This window comes from Lepisma saccharinum, chromosome 10 (genome assembly GCF_977018435.1).
Source record: "Lepisma saccharinum chromosome 10, izLepSacc3.1, whole genome shotgun sequence".
In the NCBI taxonomy this organism is placed as follows: Eukaryota; Metazoa; Arthropoda; class Insecta; order Zygentoma; family Lepismatidae; genus Lepisma; species Lepisma saccharinum.
The window spans coordinates 29,220,919-29,241,028 of record NC_139238.1 but is presented as its reverse complement, the minus strand read 5'-3'; the positions used below and the strand labels follow the sequence as shown (position 1 = coordinate 29,241,028).

General features: G+C 37.5%; 1 protein-coding gene across 1 annotated transcript in view; it reads left to right on the top strand.

Moving 5' to 3' along the window:
* LOC145994289 (oxaloacetate tautomerase fahd2, mitochondrial-like) overlaps window positions 1-9,503 on the top strand; it is a 34,722-nt gene extending 25,219 nt beyond the window's left edge. The window contains exons 3-5 of the mRNA XM_083130393.1: window positions 1,821-2,149; window positions 3,384-3,471; window positions 9,384-9,503. Coding sequence (XP_082986519.1) covers window positions 1,821-2,149; window positions 3,384-3,471; window positions 9,384-9,455 — 489 coding nt within the window. The 3' untranslated portion in view covers window positions 9,456-9,503. The remainder of the gene's footprint in view (window positions 1-1,820; window positions 2,150-3,383; window positions 3,472-9,383) is intronic.
* Window positions 9,504-20,110: the final 10,607 nt, after the last annotated feature.

The window sequence follows — 20,110 nt, the reverse complement described above, 5'->3', positions numbered from 1 at the left end:
TGTCACACGGTGCTGCCACCTGGCGGTAGACAAGGTACCTATGCGTCCATCCTGCGCAGTGCATGGAATTACGCCATTTCATTTTGCATTAAAACAATAAAGTGTAATTCTTTATGATACGTCCCTCGTACATTATAGGAGGAATACAAGTTAAGCCTGGATCGCACGAGACTAGATTTCCTGCTGGTTTTCCAGTTTGGCTTGGACTAGTTGTGTGGTACTTGTCCATCTGCTAGTTTTCGCCTCACACGATGCTTCTTACAGTACTTGTCGCGGTATGCTTTTGTTCCCACAAGGCATTGCGCAGAGCAGACAAGCTGAAAAGATGGACGAGGAACGTAGGAGAACAGCTACTGCTGTTATTAACAATTAAAATTAAAAGAATTAAAACAAAAGTATTTATATGGAGCAGAAATTGGCTCGAAATAAAGTATGGTAATCCAAGTGTACTTAATAAGCTCTTTAATGGACTGGGGTATGTATATTCATACATGAAATTCGCAGGATTCTTAAAAATATACTATATTCTGTTCAACGTCAAACATTTAATACACTGGTAATAACAAGAATTTTCATTATCGGCTATCACATTTGTCATGTACAAATCTCATCGACCTGAATGCACATTATCTCTGTTTTTTCTTTCATCTAGCAGCGAACAAAAACGAACACCACTCGGAAACCAAAAACTTTCTCTTTCCAAACTCTCATATTATCTTCATATGACCAAACTTTCCTCTGATTGGCTCTTCTACAGAATCTAGCAGGGAAAGTCAGCGCAATTAAAACACGGTCTAATCGTCAAAACTTGAGGTATTCACCCTCCGGAGGGCGGCTCTCGTGTGGGTAGACCTCACCCTCACCCTCCGGAAGACTTGTGGAGGGCGAAGGCGAGTTCGGAGGGTGAGGGTGAGGGAGGTTGATTCAAAATGAACACCTCTGGTCAAAACTAGTCAATCAGCCAGCCAGGCATCCATCATTTACGGCCAGGTAGCCAGTCCAGCGCCAACTAGGGCATTCCTACTGGAAATCCAGTTTCTGTGATTCGGCCTTTAATTAGATTTCATAATTTTCATCTTATGGGACAGCATAATGTGTATTTTGTCGTTGCAAGGTCCATACTATTGCAGTGAGCTTTTACATTTCAAAAGGCAATGAATGACCTTGCCGTTTTCCACGGAAAAATATTGCAACTCCCCTTTCAGGAATATCAAAATCAAGTGTCCATTGCATTTTGAATTACTGGCTTTGGAAGAGGGACATTTCAAGAAGAGTCCATGCTCTCAATGGAGATAATCCGGACCGCTGAGTGCAGTTTTGTGACTGGTACTTGACAAGACGTGTCAAACAAATGGACTGGACGAAAAGGTTCAGAATTACACCCGCCAGACTACACGCCACTAGACTTTTTGTATAGGGGCGCAAGAAAGATAAAGTTTACGGTACAAATCCGGCAAGAGTCGACGAATTGAAGGCAGTAGAACGAGAATGCGCCCAAACACCGAACGAAATGATTCTTGATGTTTGCGAATCCATTGCTTCGGGTTTCCAACAGTTCCTGGACCAGAACGGTCATTAGTTTGAAAATAGGCCTTTGAGAATCATGTCTGTAGATTATTTTAAATTTTCAATATGAACTGTATCTTAATAAAACTGACGTTTTAATCATTGAAAATGTGTATACATTTTATTGGAACACTTTGTATATTTTGTAATTGCTTGTGAATTCTTCATGTCCCACGCATTTTTTCCTGACAACACCATGCATTTGTGGGAGTTTAATTAGAACGAAAATATTTAATTGCAACATTTTCCTGCAGGCTTTGGACTGGGAGGTGGAACTAGCAATCGTCATTGGTAAAAGAGGCAAAAACATTCCACGAAGTGAAGCCATGGATTACATCTTCGGATACACCGTGGCCCACGACGTTTCGGCTAGAGACTGGCAAACGAAAAATGGTGGTCAGTGGCTACTGGCGAAGACCATGGATTGTTTCTGCCCCCTTGGACCATCTGTGGTGACCAGAGACGAGATATCGGATCCCCACAACCTGAAGATTCAGTCCAGAGTGAACGGAGTCCTCAAACAGAACAGCACCACTGCGAAGATAATACATAAGGTTGATGCAGTGGTTGCATACCTTTCCAGGTAAGACCTTATAATTGTTCACCATTGTGATTGATTGATTTGGTTATTTTTTGTCGCTTTTCTACCACTTTTGGCTAATCGCGACGATGAGTATGAGTGATAATATGATGAAAATCATGAAGCGACACTCACAAAGATCACCCATGCGATTAGAACTAGGGATGGCAAGAAAAGCCGGATAACGGATATCCGGGTTTCAAATCATCCGATATCCGTTTCGGATGCAACGGATAAATCGGATATCCGGATAGTACGGATATCCATATAATCCGAATATCCGGGTAGTACAGATTTTATGAAGGATTTGTAAAATATACGATATCCGGATATTTGGAATAGATAATTATCCGATATCCGGATAAACGTTTATCCGGATTTGGCTATCCCTAATTAGAATCCGGGACCCCTGGCATTGTAGTGCGCTGTGCTAACAACTCCGTCACGGAGGTTGGCTGTTCGCGATTCTGAAGTCTAAGTCGTGGAGGTTTTGAGCGATATTTTCATGCATCAAATCATAATTACATCAGTATAATAGTTTTGTCGACACTGTTGACGCTAGAAATTATTACTCATGTACAAGCAGAGTTACTCGCTCGTATTGTAAAAGTTTAATGATACGTGAAGAATTTATGAGGTTCAACGGACATACTTTGTAACTACAATGTAACTGACTAAAACAGACAATTTTCGCTGCCATCCAACTCATTCTATCCACAACACACAGAGAGGAAGACATAAATAGTGGCATATAACAACTATATAGCGATATATGTCTTAAATATGATGTGTGAAATATGTCGCTATGTAGTTGCTGTTGCTTTAAAGTTAATTGTGCTCAGGCATATTCATGGTAAATAAGAGCCATACACTTTAAAAGAAATTAAAATGGACACTTATATTTTATTGTAAATCAAGCCATCCACTAAAAATAGTAAGATCGCTAGTCAACGTTCAAATTTTGTTGTCGAACACATCGAAGTCAAGAGCGAGCCAGTAGCATTCTGCCGAAAAGGTAAATGATGACTAATAATGCATTTTCTTCAACTTTCCTTTTGAAGAGGAATTGTGGTACTCAGAAACATTTGAACAGTCTTTAATCAATCTCCTCTTCCCTCCAGAATGTTAGGATATAAATCCCTATAACAAAGCTAAAATCACAGACGCTGTCAGCAAAGATGCATGTAATTTATCATAGAATTATTTATATTGCTATTTAATGTAATGTTCGTTGCAGATTTTGCACTCTTCATCCTGGTGATGTTATCCTTACTGGTACTCCACCTGGAGTTGGATTTTCTAGGAAACCTCCAGAATATCTCAAGGTATTGTATAACAAGACAGTATTTTCACAGTTAGGATTTTAAAAAAATCACTATAATCACCTTCCACTAAATGTGGATATCTTTCCTTCAGAATTCGTCTTTCCGTCTAGGATCAAAGTAAACAGCCACAATCAAGAGAACTTGTACACCAACGGCGAAAAAAACAGTAGGCGAATTGTCCACCACCATTTTAATTCGGTCTGTATTATACATTGTGATGACAATAAATTTAAATAATGACGTCAATAAGCAGAGAACAATGCCTGCTTCGAACCAAGATAGTTTAATTCCTTAAAACAACACAGGATGTAGAATAAAAAAGTAATTAAAATAGCGGTGGACAATTTGCGTACCATTATCTTTGCCGTTGACTGTACAAGAAAACGCGTGCACATATTCAACTACCTAGCAGATACACTGTTACTTCAAGGCAATCCCAGACCCTAAAAAACATTTCAGAGTTTATATGAGCTGAAACAATTGTGTTTCCAACAACCTGGAACATGTATTGCGCACACATGATTTCTCATACAAATCCCATGTTTGTGAAATATTCCCCAAGGCCCAAAAAGTTTCAGGATTTGTATGAACTGAACAATTAAGTTTCCCGAAACCCGAACTATGTATGTGCACGCATGCTACCCCATACAAATCCAACGTGTCTGAACTATTTCCCAGACCCAAAACTCTAAGAGTTTGTATGAGACGAAACAAATATGTTTCCCGAAACCCAGAATATGTATACACACACATGAAATCCGTGATTATAATACTTCCCAGGTCCAAAAAAATTCAAGATTTGTATGAATTGAAACAATCTTCTTTCCAGATTCCAAGATTATATGTCTGATGATACAAATCACATCTGTCGAAATATTTACCGGACCCGAAAAGTTCCATGATATCTGTGAGCTGAAACAATTGTCTTTTCAGAAACCCAGAATCTGTATGCGCACACCTGCTTCCAACAAATCCTATGTTCCTGAAATTTTTCCAGATACAAAGAGGTTTCATTGTTTGTATGAGCTGAAACAATTGCCTTTCCAGAAACCCAGATTATGTCTCATGCAAGTTCCATGTTTCAGAAATACTTCCCAGGCTAGAAAAGTATGACCTTTGGATTAGCTGAACCAAGTGTGTCTAGAAAACCAGAATATGTATGCGCACATACGATTCCTCATACAAATTTCGTGTTTCTGAAATATTTCCAGATCCAAAAAGTTTCAATGTGTGAATGATCTGAAGCAATTGTGTTTCCAGAAATTCAGAATATGGATGCACACACGCTTCCTCATAATAAGCCAGTGTTTCTGAAATATTTCCCAAGGACTAATAGTTTCAGGATTTGTATGAGCTGAAACAAATGGTGCTTCCAGAAACACAGAATATGTCTCATACAAAATACCATGTTTTTGAAATACTTCTCCAAGCCCCAAGAAAAATCAGAGTTCGTTTGAGATGTTTCACGTTACAATTTTTTTTGACTCAATCTTGCTCTGTGACGTCACACTAATATTGTCCACTTTCTACATTTCGTTCAATAAGCATCTCCCTCTCTCTGCGTGTGTGCGTGAAACCTCGTACAACTTTATCGCGTCCAGCCCCCGCTCCCCAACAAGCTTCCGATCAGCAGTGCCATGGATTTTCACTTATGAAATATAAGAACCCTAATTCAGTGGCGCAACCACAGGAGGGGTAGGGGGCATTCCCCTTATCCCCCCAACAGGGGCGCCGACTTGTCAAAATTATTGGGGGGGCTCTGATCACTGAAATAAATGAATGAATGACCCACTCCCTCTCTTTTTTAAAAATAAAAATTACGTCTTCGTATAGCAGTTTTTTTTATTATATTCCTCATGCAAATGAAATGTAACATGAAAAACTTTTAGAAAATGTTTCAAAGTCTTTTTATGTCTTTTGCGTCTGCTCATTTGTTTTTTTTTTTACATAACAATTAACATTTTTATTGAAAAGTAGGCTATGTATTTACATTAAGAGGCCAACCTAACAGTTTTATGCCGGCCTCGGTAGCCGAGCGTGTTGGGTAAGTGACTCAACTCGCTTTGATCCAGAAGTCTCGGGTTCGAGTCCCAGCGAGGGTATGGGTGTGTTTAATGTCCGCAGCAGACTTGTAAAGAAAGGACATGTGACAGTGCAAATAACCTTAGTGTTGACGTACCCATAAATATAACGAATATTTACAATATTTATCAGTTTTATTTAATTATTTACATAAATGCTAACACAAATCGCATGAAAATAGTTTTACTTTTTTGTTCTTGCTACAATATTTTACTTCTTAAATTTAATTTTGCAATTATAGAAAAACACATAGCACGCCGTGCTTTAGCAATAATGCATTTTATCACAGCCGTTCCCGCTTTCGCAATACAGATTTTTCATAAGCTTTCCTTGAGTACTTTACTGCAAGCCAGTGTTAAAGAAACTCAAAGACTTTAGAATTATTTTCCCCTTATTCTTTGGACTCGAGGAAGAGATTTTGAGGATAACTAAATATCGTACATATCAATATTGCCTGAAACTTGTGTTTACGACCTCAAATTGTTCATAATTCACTAAACAACATATTGATATAATTGTCATATCACCTCGATATTTAGTAACTCTTTTTATTAAAAATGTTAACAATATTCATAATTATATACTTAGAATATAGTAATAAGTCATGTGTTTAACTGTCTCCGGTCATAGACCCCCAAAGTTGATGGTTTAGCGGTCAGCCACCCAAAGTTGATGGTCTAGAACATTTCAAATATGTGGCACGAATGGGAGAGGAAAGAGGAGTTTACAGGATTCTTGTTGGGAAAACTGATGGTAAGAGACCTGTAGGAAGGCCAAGACGAAGATGGAGGGACAACGTTGAGATGGACCTAAAGGAAATCGGTAGGGATGGAAAAGAGTATATAGATATTGCTCAAGATAGGGACATATGGAAGGCCTGTGTTGCTACAGCCATGAACCTTCGGGTTTAAGAAGGCTAGAGAGTTAGTTTAGTTAGTTAGCGAGGCTAGACAAATGTTGGTCTCGTCTCGAAATTCGAGACGAGACCGAGACGGGACTGTAAAAATCGAACGAGACAAGACTTCTCGAGTCTTGTCGGGACGAGGGTGATAACAAGATAGATCTCTGTAAAATCGAGACGAGACGAGACCAAGAATTGTTGAGTTGACCGGGACATTCGGTCTCGTTGGAGATTTTGGTACGATATCTCAAAAAATTAGCTAAACCTAATTAACTTTATTTTGCGAGTTTATTGTAGATTTTCTTTATAGTAGTTATAATGTCAATCCATTAGTGGCAAATCACAGAGAAAAAGAAAACACGACACCCTAGATCCTGGGTTTGAATCCCGGTCTGGGTATGGGTATGGGTGTTCTTAGTGATTATCCTTTTATCAGTATCATCCTCATCGACGCGATTAGCCCAAAGTGCCAGAAAAGCGACATTAATAACAATAATAATTCTAGAAAATCATTAGTGGCAAATGTGTATCTGTGTTGGGCGGTTGCATATAACGGGTGTCCCACTCGAAGGTAGCCCCGCAAAAAATCACGTAATTGCGTAAATATTTGACCGTTTGCGATGGAATTTTGAGAGAATGTAATTTATTCCATGAGAAAGGTGACGCGGCAACACTGTACGCCGTAGCCGTTGAGGAAGGGCAGCAACAAACAAGTTTCGCGAGTCGTCGTTGTTGGCGCCGTGTTTTCAGTGAACTGTTTCGAGAGTTCGTGAATCAGTTGGATGATCAGGAATTGACACTCGGTTGGTACCAACAAGATGGAGCAACATGCCACACTTCTCGAGTGAGCATGGCTGAGGTGGAATCCTTTTTCCCTGACAGAGTCATTTCAAGAGGATCATGGCCTCCCAGGTCACCGGATTTTACCCCACCAGACTTTTACCTGTGGGGTCACCTAAAAGGTAAGGTCTATCGTGACAAATATTCAAAAGTGGGGGTGGGGCAAGGACAGTTTAATTTGTACAGTGGGATCCATGAGTATTACCTTGCAAATTGTCCATCATCATGTTCGTACACTTTATTTGACCAAATAAGAACTTCAGGAATTAAAAGAAAAATTGAAACAAGCTGTTGACAACTTCTGCACCAGCATACATAAATATACATCGCTTAAAAACACATAGAATGTAATAGAAAAATTAATGAAAATAGTCATGGACAATTTGCACGGTAATACTCATGGATTCCACTGTACATAAGGTTTAGCATAGTCCGGGGGCAGAAATAGCAAAAGCGGGGAGCAACTGCATCCCTAATCGCCGCCACTGATTAACATAAATTACTGACTGAAATGAAATTATATGTGTGAAATATATAACTTTAGATTGACATTCATTTTCCAGGGAGACTGTGCCCATCGGCAGATGCGGCGATGACTTAGCAAAATAAAAATACTACATTTTAAATATTTTAGAGAAGTAAAAAAATAAGTCAGAATATTTTCATTTTTGTGCGAAATAAGCCAAGTGACGCGATGAAAGGGCTAGAAATACGCAAGGTTTAGCGCATCGGAATGAGAGCCCAGTACTATTCCCCGTGGCCAACATTGGAGCTACGTTTCCTATTTAAGGCAATGGTGTACGCCGGCCCAGTTCATCGCAGAAAATGTGCGAATCTCTCTCTACCTGCTCTGAAGACACCCGACGACCGCTTGAAGGTCTGGTCATAAAAGGCCTTTATTTTAAAGGTCCCATGTTTACGGCAGAGTTTCTCAGACGTCATCCAGGAATAAAATTTTTCCGAGTGCTACTTCCATCATTGTAAAGCATGCAATGCAATGATCTAATACACATAATTAGTGATGTCTTGAGTATTTTTTTAAAAAAATAAACTGAAAAATCAGACTTTCCTTCAGTTATGTTAGACGAGCCATGTAATGTTAACAATAGGTCTCAATTGTCAACTGTCTTGAGATCTGTGCTTAAGGAGGAGGGTTTATTGGTTTTACTGATGTGAGTACCGGTTGTATATCTGACAGGTTATTTGTTCATGTAAAAATTGTCAATAAGTAGAAACTGGAGGATAAATTTATTAATGCTCAAGCTTATGGCGGGTCGGCAGTTATGTCAGAGCATTTAGCGGATTTGCAAAAGGAAGGTCCAAGACGAGTACCCGAAGGCGTTAGTTATGCATTGCTACTCTCTAGTAGAGATTTAGTGCTGTCCCAGGGAATGAATGAAATACCATGTATTCTTATCCATTTTGCCACACAAGAACGTTAAAAGAAAACCATCCCATCCTTTTCACAACCCAGGTGACTGCCGCCATTACAGGAAAGTATGTATGTTGGCATCTCTTCCAGAGCTTGCCTGTTGCATACAATAATAACGGTCTTACTTCAGTACCTAGCATTTAGCCCTCAGTATGACGACATGACAAATTCTGACACTCTAAGGGTTAGTGTTTTCAGTGAACGTTGGGGGTGCGGAAGAAAAATAAGGCACCCCCTAGCGCCCCCCCATTCCTGCCTGACTCGAGCCACCACCTGGCTCTGAACTTGACGAAACCGAGAAAAGTAGGAGGTTTTGCGAAATGTGCTTTTATTTGCATAAATTTTGAAATCGAAGGGGGCAATTCTCCTCTGTGCCCTCCCCTGCTGGTGTCCTTACCCTTCAATGTATGCTTCCCCTAGATTTGATTTCCGTCGAAGGTTGGGGGGCATAGGCGCCGACTCCATGGGGCTTGGGGGGCTCTAGCCCCCCCAATGTTAATGATGTTAGGGCAGAGCCCCTCAAATAATGTTGCTTAAGAGGATCTAATGTATTATTTTGCTACTCTTGTAAAGTTTACTCTGTATTGTGCCACATGAACTTAACTTTAAATACACACTAGTAAGGTGTCTTTCTTTACATCTTGTTTTTATTTGCAGGTTGGTGATATTGTCGAATGTGAAATTGAAGGAATAGGTACGCTGCGTAACACTGTTGTGTTAGGGGAGTAAAAGCGGTTTGTTGGCGAACTGATACATTGTTAGCAAAGATAAATATATGTCAATAAATACTATTTTATACTCTTGGCATTTATAGTCTTTTTGCTTTAAAATCTTCCTATAACTCCATACAGTAAGTCTCAAATAATCTTCCTTTGTATTCTTCCATATTCTATTCAATTAACGAAACGAGTAACTAGGAATGCTAGCGAGGAATTTCTCTACTCTCAACAACATACAAAATATTATCTAACATTCTTTTAACAAGACTAACCCCATATGCTAATGAAATTATAGGTGATTATCAATGTGGATTTAAACGTAACAGATCAACTACAGATCAAATTTTTCACATCAGACAGACACTTGAAAAAAAGTGGGAATATAATCAAAATGTCCATCAGCTTTTCATTGAATTCAAAAAAGCATATGATTCGGTCAAAAGAGATAAATTATATAATATATTAGTAGAGTTTGGGATACCTAAGAAGCTTGTTAGTATGATAAAAAATATGCACCAGTGAAACAGAAAGTAAAATTCGTGTGGGTATTAATATGTCTGACAAATTTACAATTCATGATGGGTTAAAACAAGGAGATGCATTATCTCCATTGCTCTTTAATTTTGCCTTAGAATATGCTGTAAGGAAGGTAAAAGAAACTAAAGAAGGACTAAAATTAAATGGTGTGACTCAGTTGTTAGCATATGCAGATGATGTAGACTTACTGGGGGATGATGTGAATACAATTAAGAATAATGCTAAAATATTTTTCAAAACTGCTAAAGAGATAGGTTTGGAAGTTAACAAAGAGAAAACTAAATATATGCCTACAGGCCGAAACCAAGTGTTAGGTAATAATCAAAATCTAATTATTGATAACAACTCGTTTGAACCAGTTTCCAAATTCAAATACTTAGGAGTAATATTAACAAATGAAAATTATGTTATAGAGGAAATAAAAAGTAGGCTTAATTCAGGAAATGCATGTTACTTCTCTCTTCATAAACTTTTGTCTTCTCGTTTAATATCTAATTCACTAAAAGTTAAAATATACAAAACAGTAATTTTGCCTGTAGTATTATATGGATGTGAAACTTGGTCCCTTACATTGAAAGAGGAACATAAATTGAGAGTATTTGAAAATAAGATTCTTAGAAAAATATATGGACCTAAAAGGGATGAGGAGACAGGTGAGTGGAGAAGGTTACATAATTTAGAACTACATAATTTGTATTCATGTCCAGATATTATTAGAATAATTAAATCAAGAAGACTTAGGTGGGCAGTTGCTGGAAAAGTTTCTGCAATCAATATGAAAAAAGACATGTGAAATTCTGGGAATGGCTTTATTGTTTTTCAAAGTATTCACCCTTAAGATCAATACACTTTTGCATACGCTCAAACCAATTTTGAAAGCATTTTTTGCACTCTGAAGCTGATACCTCAGAAACCGCTGTTCGGAATGCGTCAACAGCTGCTTCAGGCGACACAAATCAATCACCACGCATCTTATTTTTCATGTGTGGGAACAAAACGAAGTCATTAGGTGATAAATCAGGTGAGTACGGACAATGAGTCATTAATTCGACATTTTTATTGGACAAAAAAATCAAGTTTGGTGTGCTGAGTAGGAACTGGCGTTGTCATGGTGAAGAATAATGCACGATTTGGGTTTGTTTTACGTAACCTCTGGAAAACAAATTGTCGTATACCACTCAGCATTTACAGTCCTTCGATCTTCTAAAGCTATTGTTGCCACATGTCCGGTATAACCGAAGAAACAAGCAATCATTTGCTTGGCAGCACTCCTCGAACAAACAACTTTTGTTGGTTTCGGCTCACTTTAAAACACCCCAAAACTGGATTGCTGTTTAGTTTCGGGTTCGTATGAATAGATCCAAGTTTTGTACCCTGTAGTACACAAAATTTGACTTGCCTCGGTTGAATTTTCTGAGTATTTCTTTACACCAATTTACACGAGCCTGTTTTTGAACTTCGGTCAAGTTGTGTGGGATCCAACGGCTTGAAAGTTTCCGTACGTTCAGATGACCATGCAAAATCGTATGTATTGCTTTCATGTCAATGTTCAAGGATGCCTGAATCTCACGGTATGTCACATGCCGATCTCTCTCAATCATTTCACGCACAGCATCAACATTACTGGCAACAACTGACGTGGATTGGACGACCTTCACGAAATTCATCACTGAGAAATGTGCGACCACGCTGGAATTCGGAAAACCAACTGTACACAGTCCTATTGGATGGTGCTTCATCCCCAAAAGCCAAATGAAGTTGCTCGATGCATTGTTTCGGTGTTAAACTACATTTGAAATCATAAAAAATCATTGCCCGAAAGTGTTCACGAGAAATTTCCATTTCTCACACGAAACTACTTCTTCAAACTGCTGTGAAAAATAAACGAATAGGCTTAAACAAACAATCAAAGATACGTAATTTAAACATGAAAAAAGGCCTATTCTTCCGATTTTTATAATAGTGGAACACTAGCGCCACTGTTGGTGGTAGTTTGCAGAAACTTTTCTAGCAACGCTCGTATGTATGAAGACAATATAATTATTATTTACATTTGTACAGTCCCATTAGCATACTATTTACATTTCTAAATTTAAAAAAACAAAAAACAAATTCACTTCGATATCAGTAGCCTTGCATTCTTTTTCGGTACCATAATGAACTAAGCTGCTTTCCTACAATGTGGGAACTTTATTAGAAAACTACGGACTGAACAGACAGGCACCCAAGCACTGACTCTTTACAGTAAGCAGATTAGAATACAATGGAAGAGAATCGTAACTGAAATTCAGCCCTACTAGCAGATGGCGGTGTCATCGTGGTCAAATATCTTTGCAGCATCTTCTTGTAACTTGATAACTGTTGTATTATTTAGAGGAAACTGTTCAATGTACAGTGGGATCCATGAGTATTACCGTGCAAATTGTCCACCACCATGTTCGTGCATTTTATTTGACCCAATAAGAGCTTTAAGAATTAAAATAAAACTCAAAATAAGCTGTCGACAACTTCTGCACCAGCATACATAAAAATCCATAGCTTTAAAAAACTCTGGATGTAAGAGAAAAATTAATGAAAATAGTCATGGACAATTTGCACGGTAATACTCATGGATCCCACTGTACAGTGGGATCATATGAGTATTACCGTGCAAATTGTCCATGACTATTGTCATTAATTTTTATCTTACATCCTGTGTGTTTCTAAGCGATGGATTTTTATGTATGCTGGTGTAGAAGTTGTCAACAGCTTGTTTAGAGTTTTGAATATGAATAAAGTTCAGGAAATTATAGTCTTAATGACTTCTTCTTTCCCACCCGATTCCAGGACATTTGTTCATCCCGGTGTTATTTTATTATTCCTATGTCCACTTAGCAGTGCATGGTCCGTTAGTCGAGAATCTCCTGTTGAATTGCGAAGACACGATTTCAACTTTTTTAAAGATCACCAACAATTTGTGCACATTTGGGTAAAAGAGCTTGTCACAACTTTTTGCTGCCTACAATGCAGATCCTGGACGTGTCTTTTCAATTACTGTTTGACACTTCTTTTTCACATTTGTCATTCATATTTGAAAATGTAAAAACTATCAACCAGGCCATACAACATTTTGACCTCCTGTTCCAATGAAAAAGGTATAGTTATTTCACAAGTTGCAATTTTGTAATGTGTTTGCTGCGTTGTTCAGAAAAACGTGAGTTCATGTCTACAAAAGAAGAAAAAGATCAAAAAATGGACGACAGAGCAGAGGTTTACCTTGTACGTAATATTATTTTGTGCTCTCAGCTGGTATACAGCTCTCTGCCCTCTGATTTGACGGCTGGATGATGTAGGTCTCTGCATTTTTAATTTTATATCTCTATTAGAATACTGACATGTTCACAATACTGAACAAGTCCACCTTTTGAGATGCCAAAGATAATGTTCTACTGCATGAAAGCAATTTGATTAGAACAAGTGGAGATATTTCAAACTCCACACAGGTTACACAGTGATGAAACTGAAGAGCTTACTGAAATGTTTCTCTTGTACTGGTAAATTGTGAAGTCTGTAAAGTTTCTACAATTAGTGAATACAATTCCCCAAGTCGCGCTACTTAGAATTCATACTTTTCTGTCCATCTTGAGTCAAACAACTTGAGAATGTTACGATGTTTCCCTGGCTTTCTTGCACTGTGGTCTTCAAACCAAATTCCTTTGAGAAGACTCGAGGGGAAGAAATATAACTGATTTGACAGTCTCAATGCAGCTTCTTATCTCTTGAATTTCACATGAATGGGCAACAGCTAGAGTTAAAACAAGTGCTGAACAATGCACACATATTGCTTTTGGACACTTCTCTGAAATTATCGATCTCACCCCTTAATTCATCCACCCATGAAATCAGCACCATCATAACCTTAACCAACTATTTTTTTTTTCTAAATCCACACCATCTCAACCCAGAGAGAGTAGAATTAAAAACTGAAGCTAACTCAGCTGCAGTTACATCTCCAATAGAGACAAATCGGAAAGAAAATTTCCCATTCCGATCTAGACTTTGGGAAATGATTTATCGACTTTCTGGATTATCAAAGAGTTGGTAAATTTCAATTTTTTTAAAAAAAATAGAACCTGAGAAATACTTTATTCTTGATTGGTAGGGACATACCCAGGGAAGGGGCTCGGGGGCTGCAGTCCTTCCCCGGAATCCTACAAATATCTGATTTTAATAATGTGTAGTAGTAAATAAATAGTTTCCAGTATGCAAGATCTTTACGCACAAAGGAATCTAACGAGAATCCAACAACACCATTGTGTTGTGTTATGCAAGAAGAATCGAATTAATTAAATAATAATTGTTACATATTATCTACACTTTGATGAATTCTGTAAAAATTTGTAATACATTTTTGTACTTGCTAAAACATTAATTCACATTAGTTCACCACGGACTCTATTTCCTTCAAAGGGGAGACTCTTGCATCACTACAGACAATAATTTGCCTACTGGTTACGTTAACCATTTTGCAAAATATTGTGTGAATTGTTCAGTATTATATTGCTATTTGAAATACACGTTTTGACACCTGACAAACAAATAGGAATCCCTCGATTGATCAATGTCTTCTTGGATTACAGTGTCATCATTAATATTTCATATTAAGTTTCATAGAAAGAAATTGTTTTAATAGGGCGGGGCGCCATGGTATTCTCTTTAAGATTTCTTTTTTATTCATATGTATCGTTTGGCTGCCAGGGCCGACTCCCGTCGCCCCACAGCTATTTATGGCTCTGAACTTGTTCTATAAGAAAAACAGACATTGCGAGCGAAGCGAGCAAGAAAATTTTACGAAATGTATTTTTATTTGTATAAAATTTGAAAGAAAAATGCAAGGAACACGTAAAAACTAATTCCATCATGAGTATCCAATTGTCCTGCTATTCTTAGATTCTCCTAGTCTTGTTTTTTTACTTCAATGTTTGCTTCCCCTTGAATGGACTTCCGTCCAATGTCGGGGGGAGGGGACTATGCCCCCTACCCCCTGTAGTTGCGGCACTGTATATGAGTGTCTCTTCATCAATTTCACGTCATCACTCATTGTTGCGATAAGCTAGATGAGGTAGAAAAGCAACGCTAAGTAACAAAAATCAAATATCCACTCCCTCTCTCTACCACATGAATCACTATTATCAAAAGGTAGACTTGGGAAAGAAAAATGTAAGCAGTTCCAAGTTCAGGGCAACACATTCAAGAAAAACATCCGAACACATTAGGTTACCTTTAATACAAGACTACTCAAAATGTCACAACTGTTCTAGATACTGAAAATTGCGAAATCATTACCCGAAGTCTGAATTTGGAAGGGAATTTTTTCCCCCAATTCTGATACGACATTATACGGAATCCCATACACCCTAATAAATCACAAAATCAGTAAGTGTCTTTGTTATGTTGTTAGAGTAACACATGATATAATTGTAAAGATTTGTGAGAATTCCAGGTAGGAATGTGTTCTGTATTTTTCACAGGGGGGGCAGTTGCCCCCCTCTAGCTACGGGCCTGGTCCGAACTAGCACTGCTTAGTGGTCACCGACGGATCTCGATGGTGCTCGACACCTCCGTCCTTATCCGTACTCGAGTCAAAACTGTTTCCACAAAATTTAGAAGGTTATGGTTATGCCGAAATCGAGTTGACGTTTTGAATTCTATTGGTGGAAATTTGGAGGGAAAAGTTACAAGCAGCAAAGGACAGTTTGCAGTGATGTCAAACCTCCTGTGACTTCAGGCAATATATTCCCGTTACACAAAGCAAAGTATCCAACCATATTATTATTTTACTATAATTCTAGTAAATGTCGAGTAAAGTTTGCTTTGTAAATTTATAATGAAATTGTTTCAGTAAACCCATATATTTCACAGAGTTTTCTGAAAGTCTAATTTGTTTGTGTTTGTCTTGTGTAGTAGTTGTGGTGTGTTTGTGTTTATATTGTGTTATAGTTGTGAAGTGTTTGTGTGTGTCTTGTGTAGTAGTTGTGCTGTCTAATGTGTTTGTGTTTGTCTTGTGTAGTAGTTCCTCCATTCATATTGGGGGTTAGGCGTAGAGCTGACAACTCTGCACTGTAAAAAGCCATGTCAAGAATCAGAAATATAAGGCCATGGATGTTCCCAAGGTAAAATATTCCGGAGGTAAAATAGTCCCCCGTTCGGATCTCCGGGTGGGGACTACTTTGGGAGGTCCCTGGACTAAGGATAAGATCTACGTTAGGAATAAGAAAAATATTAAATTAGGCACCTGGAATGTTCTGAGCCTTTACCGGCCTGGGGCATTTCAGTGTACAGTTAATGAGATAGTTAAGTATCAATTAGATGTAGTAGCTGTCCAGGAAGTTAGGTGGCCAGGAGAAGGGAATTGTAAAACTAAAAATTATACTTTTTTCTATGGTGGTACTGAAAATCATAATTTTGGAACAGGCTTTTTCATAAATAATAGAATTATCTCGGCTCTTAAAACAATAGAATTTATTAATGATAGGATATCATATGCAGTTTTACAGGGTAGGTGGTGTAAAATTATTTTAATAAACATACATGCACCAACGGAAGATAAAGTTGATAATACTAAAGATGATTTTTATACAGAGTTAGAACAGGTCTTTGATAAATTTTGTCAGTATGATATGAAAATTCTGTTAGGTGACTGTAATGCACAGATTGGGAAAGAAGAGACATTTAAACCCACGATTGGTAAAGAAAGTCTTCATGAATTAAGTAATGATAATGGTATAAGATTGATTACTTTTGCAACCTCAAAGAATTTAATTGTGAAAAGTACCACTTTTAAACATAAAGATATCCATAAATATACGTGGTCTTCTCCAGATGGTAAAACTCATAATCAGATAGATCATATTCTCATTGATAAGAGAAGGCATACTAGTATAATTGACGTTCGTACACATAGAGGTGCTGACTGTGCCAGTGACCATTATTTAGTAATTGCTAAATTAAGAGAAAGACTCTCAGTGATAAATCATAAGCAACAAAATCTAAAAGTTCTAAAATTTGATACAGGAAAGTTTACTGATGAAAGAATTAAGAAAGATTACCAAATTAAACTGTCAAATAGATTTGATGTTTTGCAGGATTTAAATGATGATGAAAATATAAATGAAACAGACGTAAATAAGAATTGGGAGCACATACGTAATGCAATAGAATCAGCAGCTAAAGAAAGTATAGGATACCATAAACCGAGAAAAAGTAAGCCATGGTTTGATAATGAATGTCATAATCTAATAGAAATAAGAAATCAGGCTAGACTTAGGTGGTTAAATAACTCTGATGATACAAATCTAAACAATTATAATAGAATAAAGCGAGAAGTTAACCGCACGCTTAGAAGTAAAAAAAGAGATTACTTGAAAAGCAAAATTAACGAAATTGAAACAAACAGCAAAAATAAAAATATCAGAGATTTATATAAAGGTGTAAATGAGTTTAGAAAGGGGTGGCAACCTAAAGTAAACTTGATAAAAGATAAAGACGGTGATTTTCTAGCTGACCCAAGCGATATTCTAAATAGATGGAAGAACTACTTTAATGACCTTTTAAATGTCCATGTAGGAGATAAATCAGAAGTGAATGAAGTACACACAGCAGAACCTTTAGTCCCAGAACCTAACTTGACTGAAGTTAAAGATGCTATTAAAAGGCTAAAGAATAACAAAGCACCTGGCATTGATTTAATACCAGCTGAGTTAATTAAATATGGTGGAAATTCATTAATTTGTCAAATTCATAAATTAATTTGTTTAATATGGAATAAAGAAGAAATCCCTCAACAGTGGAAAGAATCCATAATTGTTCCTGTGTTTAAAAAAGGTGATAAAATGAACTGCAATAATTACCGTGGAATTTCTCTACTCTCAACAACATATAAAATATTATCTAACATTCTTTTAACAAGACTAACCCCATATGCTAATGAAATTATAGGTGATTATCAATGTGGATTTAAACGCAACAGATCAACTACAGATCAAATTTTTCACATCAGACAGACACTTGAAAAAAAGTGGGAATATAATCAAAATGTCCATCAGCTATTCATTGATTTCAAAAAAGCATATGATTCGGTCAAAAGAGATAAATTATATAATATATTAGTAGAGTTTGGAATACCTAAGAAGCTTGTTAGTATGATAAAAATATGCACCAGTGAAACAGAAAGTAAAACTCGTGTGGGTATTAATATGTCTGACAAATTTACAATTCATGATGGGTTAAAACAAGGAGATGCATTATCTCCATTGCTCTTTAATTTTGCCTTAGAATATGCTGTAAGGAAGGTAAAAGAAACTAAAGAAGGACTAAAATTAAATGGTGTGACTCAGTTGTTAGCATATGCAGATGATGTAGACTTACTGGGGGATGATGTGAATACAATTAAGAATAATGCTAAAATATTTTTCAAAACTGCTAAAGAGATAGGTTTGGAAGTTAACAAAGAGAAAACTAAATATATGCTTACAGGCCGAAACCAAGTGTTAGGTAATAATCAAAATCTAATTATTGATAACAACTCGTTTGAAACAGTTTCCAAATTCAAATACTTAGGAGTAATATTAACAAATGAAAATTACATTAAAGAGGAAATAAAAAGTAGGCTTAATTCAGGAAATGCATGTTACTTCTCTCTTCATAAACTTTTGTCTTCTCGTTTAATATCTAAGAATCTAAAAGTTAAAATATACAAAACCGTAATTTTGCCTGTAGTATTATATGTGTGTGAAACTTGGTCCCTTACATTGAAAGAGGAACATAAATTGAGAGTATTTGAAAATAGGATCCTTAGGAAAATATTTGGACCTAAAAGGGATGAGGAGACAGGTGAGTGGAGAAGGTTACATAATTTAGAACTACATAATTTGTATTCATGTCCAGACATTATTAGAATAATTAAATCAAGAAGACTTAGGTGGGCAGGCCATGTGGCACGAATGGGAGAGGAAAGAGGAGTTTTCAAGATTCTTGTTGGGAAACCTGATGGTAAGAGAACAGTAGGAAGGCCAAGACGAAGATGGAGGGACAACGTCGAGATGGACCTAAGGGAAATCGGTAGGGATGGAAAAGAGTATATAGATCTTGCTCAAGATAGGGACAGATGGAAGGCCTGTGTTGCTGCAGCCATGAACCTTCGGGTTTAAGAAGGCTAGAGAGTTAGTTAGTTAGTTGATTGGTAGCACGCCATACCGGGAATATATATTGAAATGGTAATATTCGCGGTATAAGTTTACAAACAGCTGCTTCGGGCAGAAATTACATGTAGCATTCTAGAATTTGCGAAATGTCTGTAACTTTCTGAGCATTTTCCAGAGAAATTCCGAAATCAGGAAATTGTAGACATTTGGTCCGCAATCCCATCTGGTGTGTGAAATTATTTTATATACACAATCAGATATTTCGTGTATTTAAAACTTTCCGCTCTCGAAAATTGTCCCACACCGTGGTCATGCTATGGGCTCCGGTTACTGGACGCGCGCAGGTTCGAGTCTTCTGAGAGAAGGGTAAGAAGTATTCTCCTGAGATTTCGGACTGTGTTTCGCCATGGGTTATTATTAACTATCGAAAATGGCAATTGTGAGTTATTTTAAGGGGGGTCCATTTCTTTTTTTAAAAAAAATATTTTTTTCAACAATTTCGGAGGGGGCTGGAGCCGCATCAGCCCTTCTCTGCGTACACAAGTGCCTACGAGTAACATAAAATTGGAGTTATAAGTCTCTTTGATGAATGGATAAATAAATCCACAAGCTTCACTAACTCGTAAAGTACAAGCAAACTCCAACCTGCGTTTGCTCATTTAATAAGCCATCTCAGACGTTTCAATTTGCAAAATCCGTGTCCACCAGAGGCGGCAGCTCAGAACGATCCATTGTGTTATTCCATCGTTGCGATCCAGGATTCAAGTATTCCCGTAAACCAGTAACGTTCTGCATTCATGGCGTCCTCCAAGGCAGAATTTAATTAAAATCCCAACCCTTCCAGCTGGCACAACACTCGCGCATTCGCGCCTCCTGTTCTCAGAACTTTGACTGCTGCGGTTATTTGACATTCATGCCCGCAAAAACATCTCCCAGGGGGCTCTGC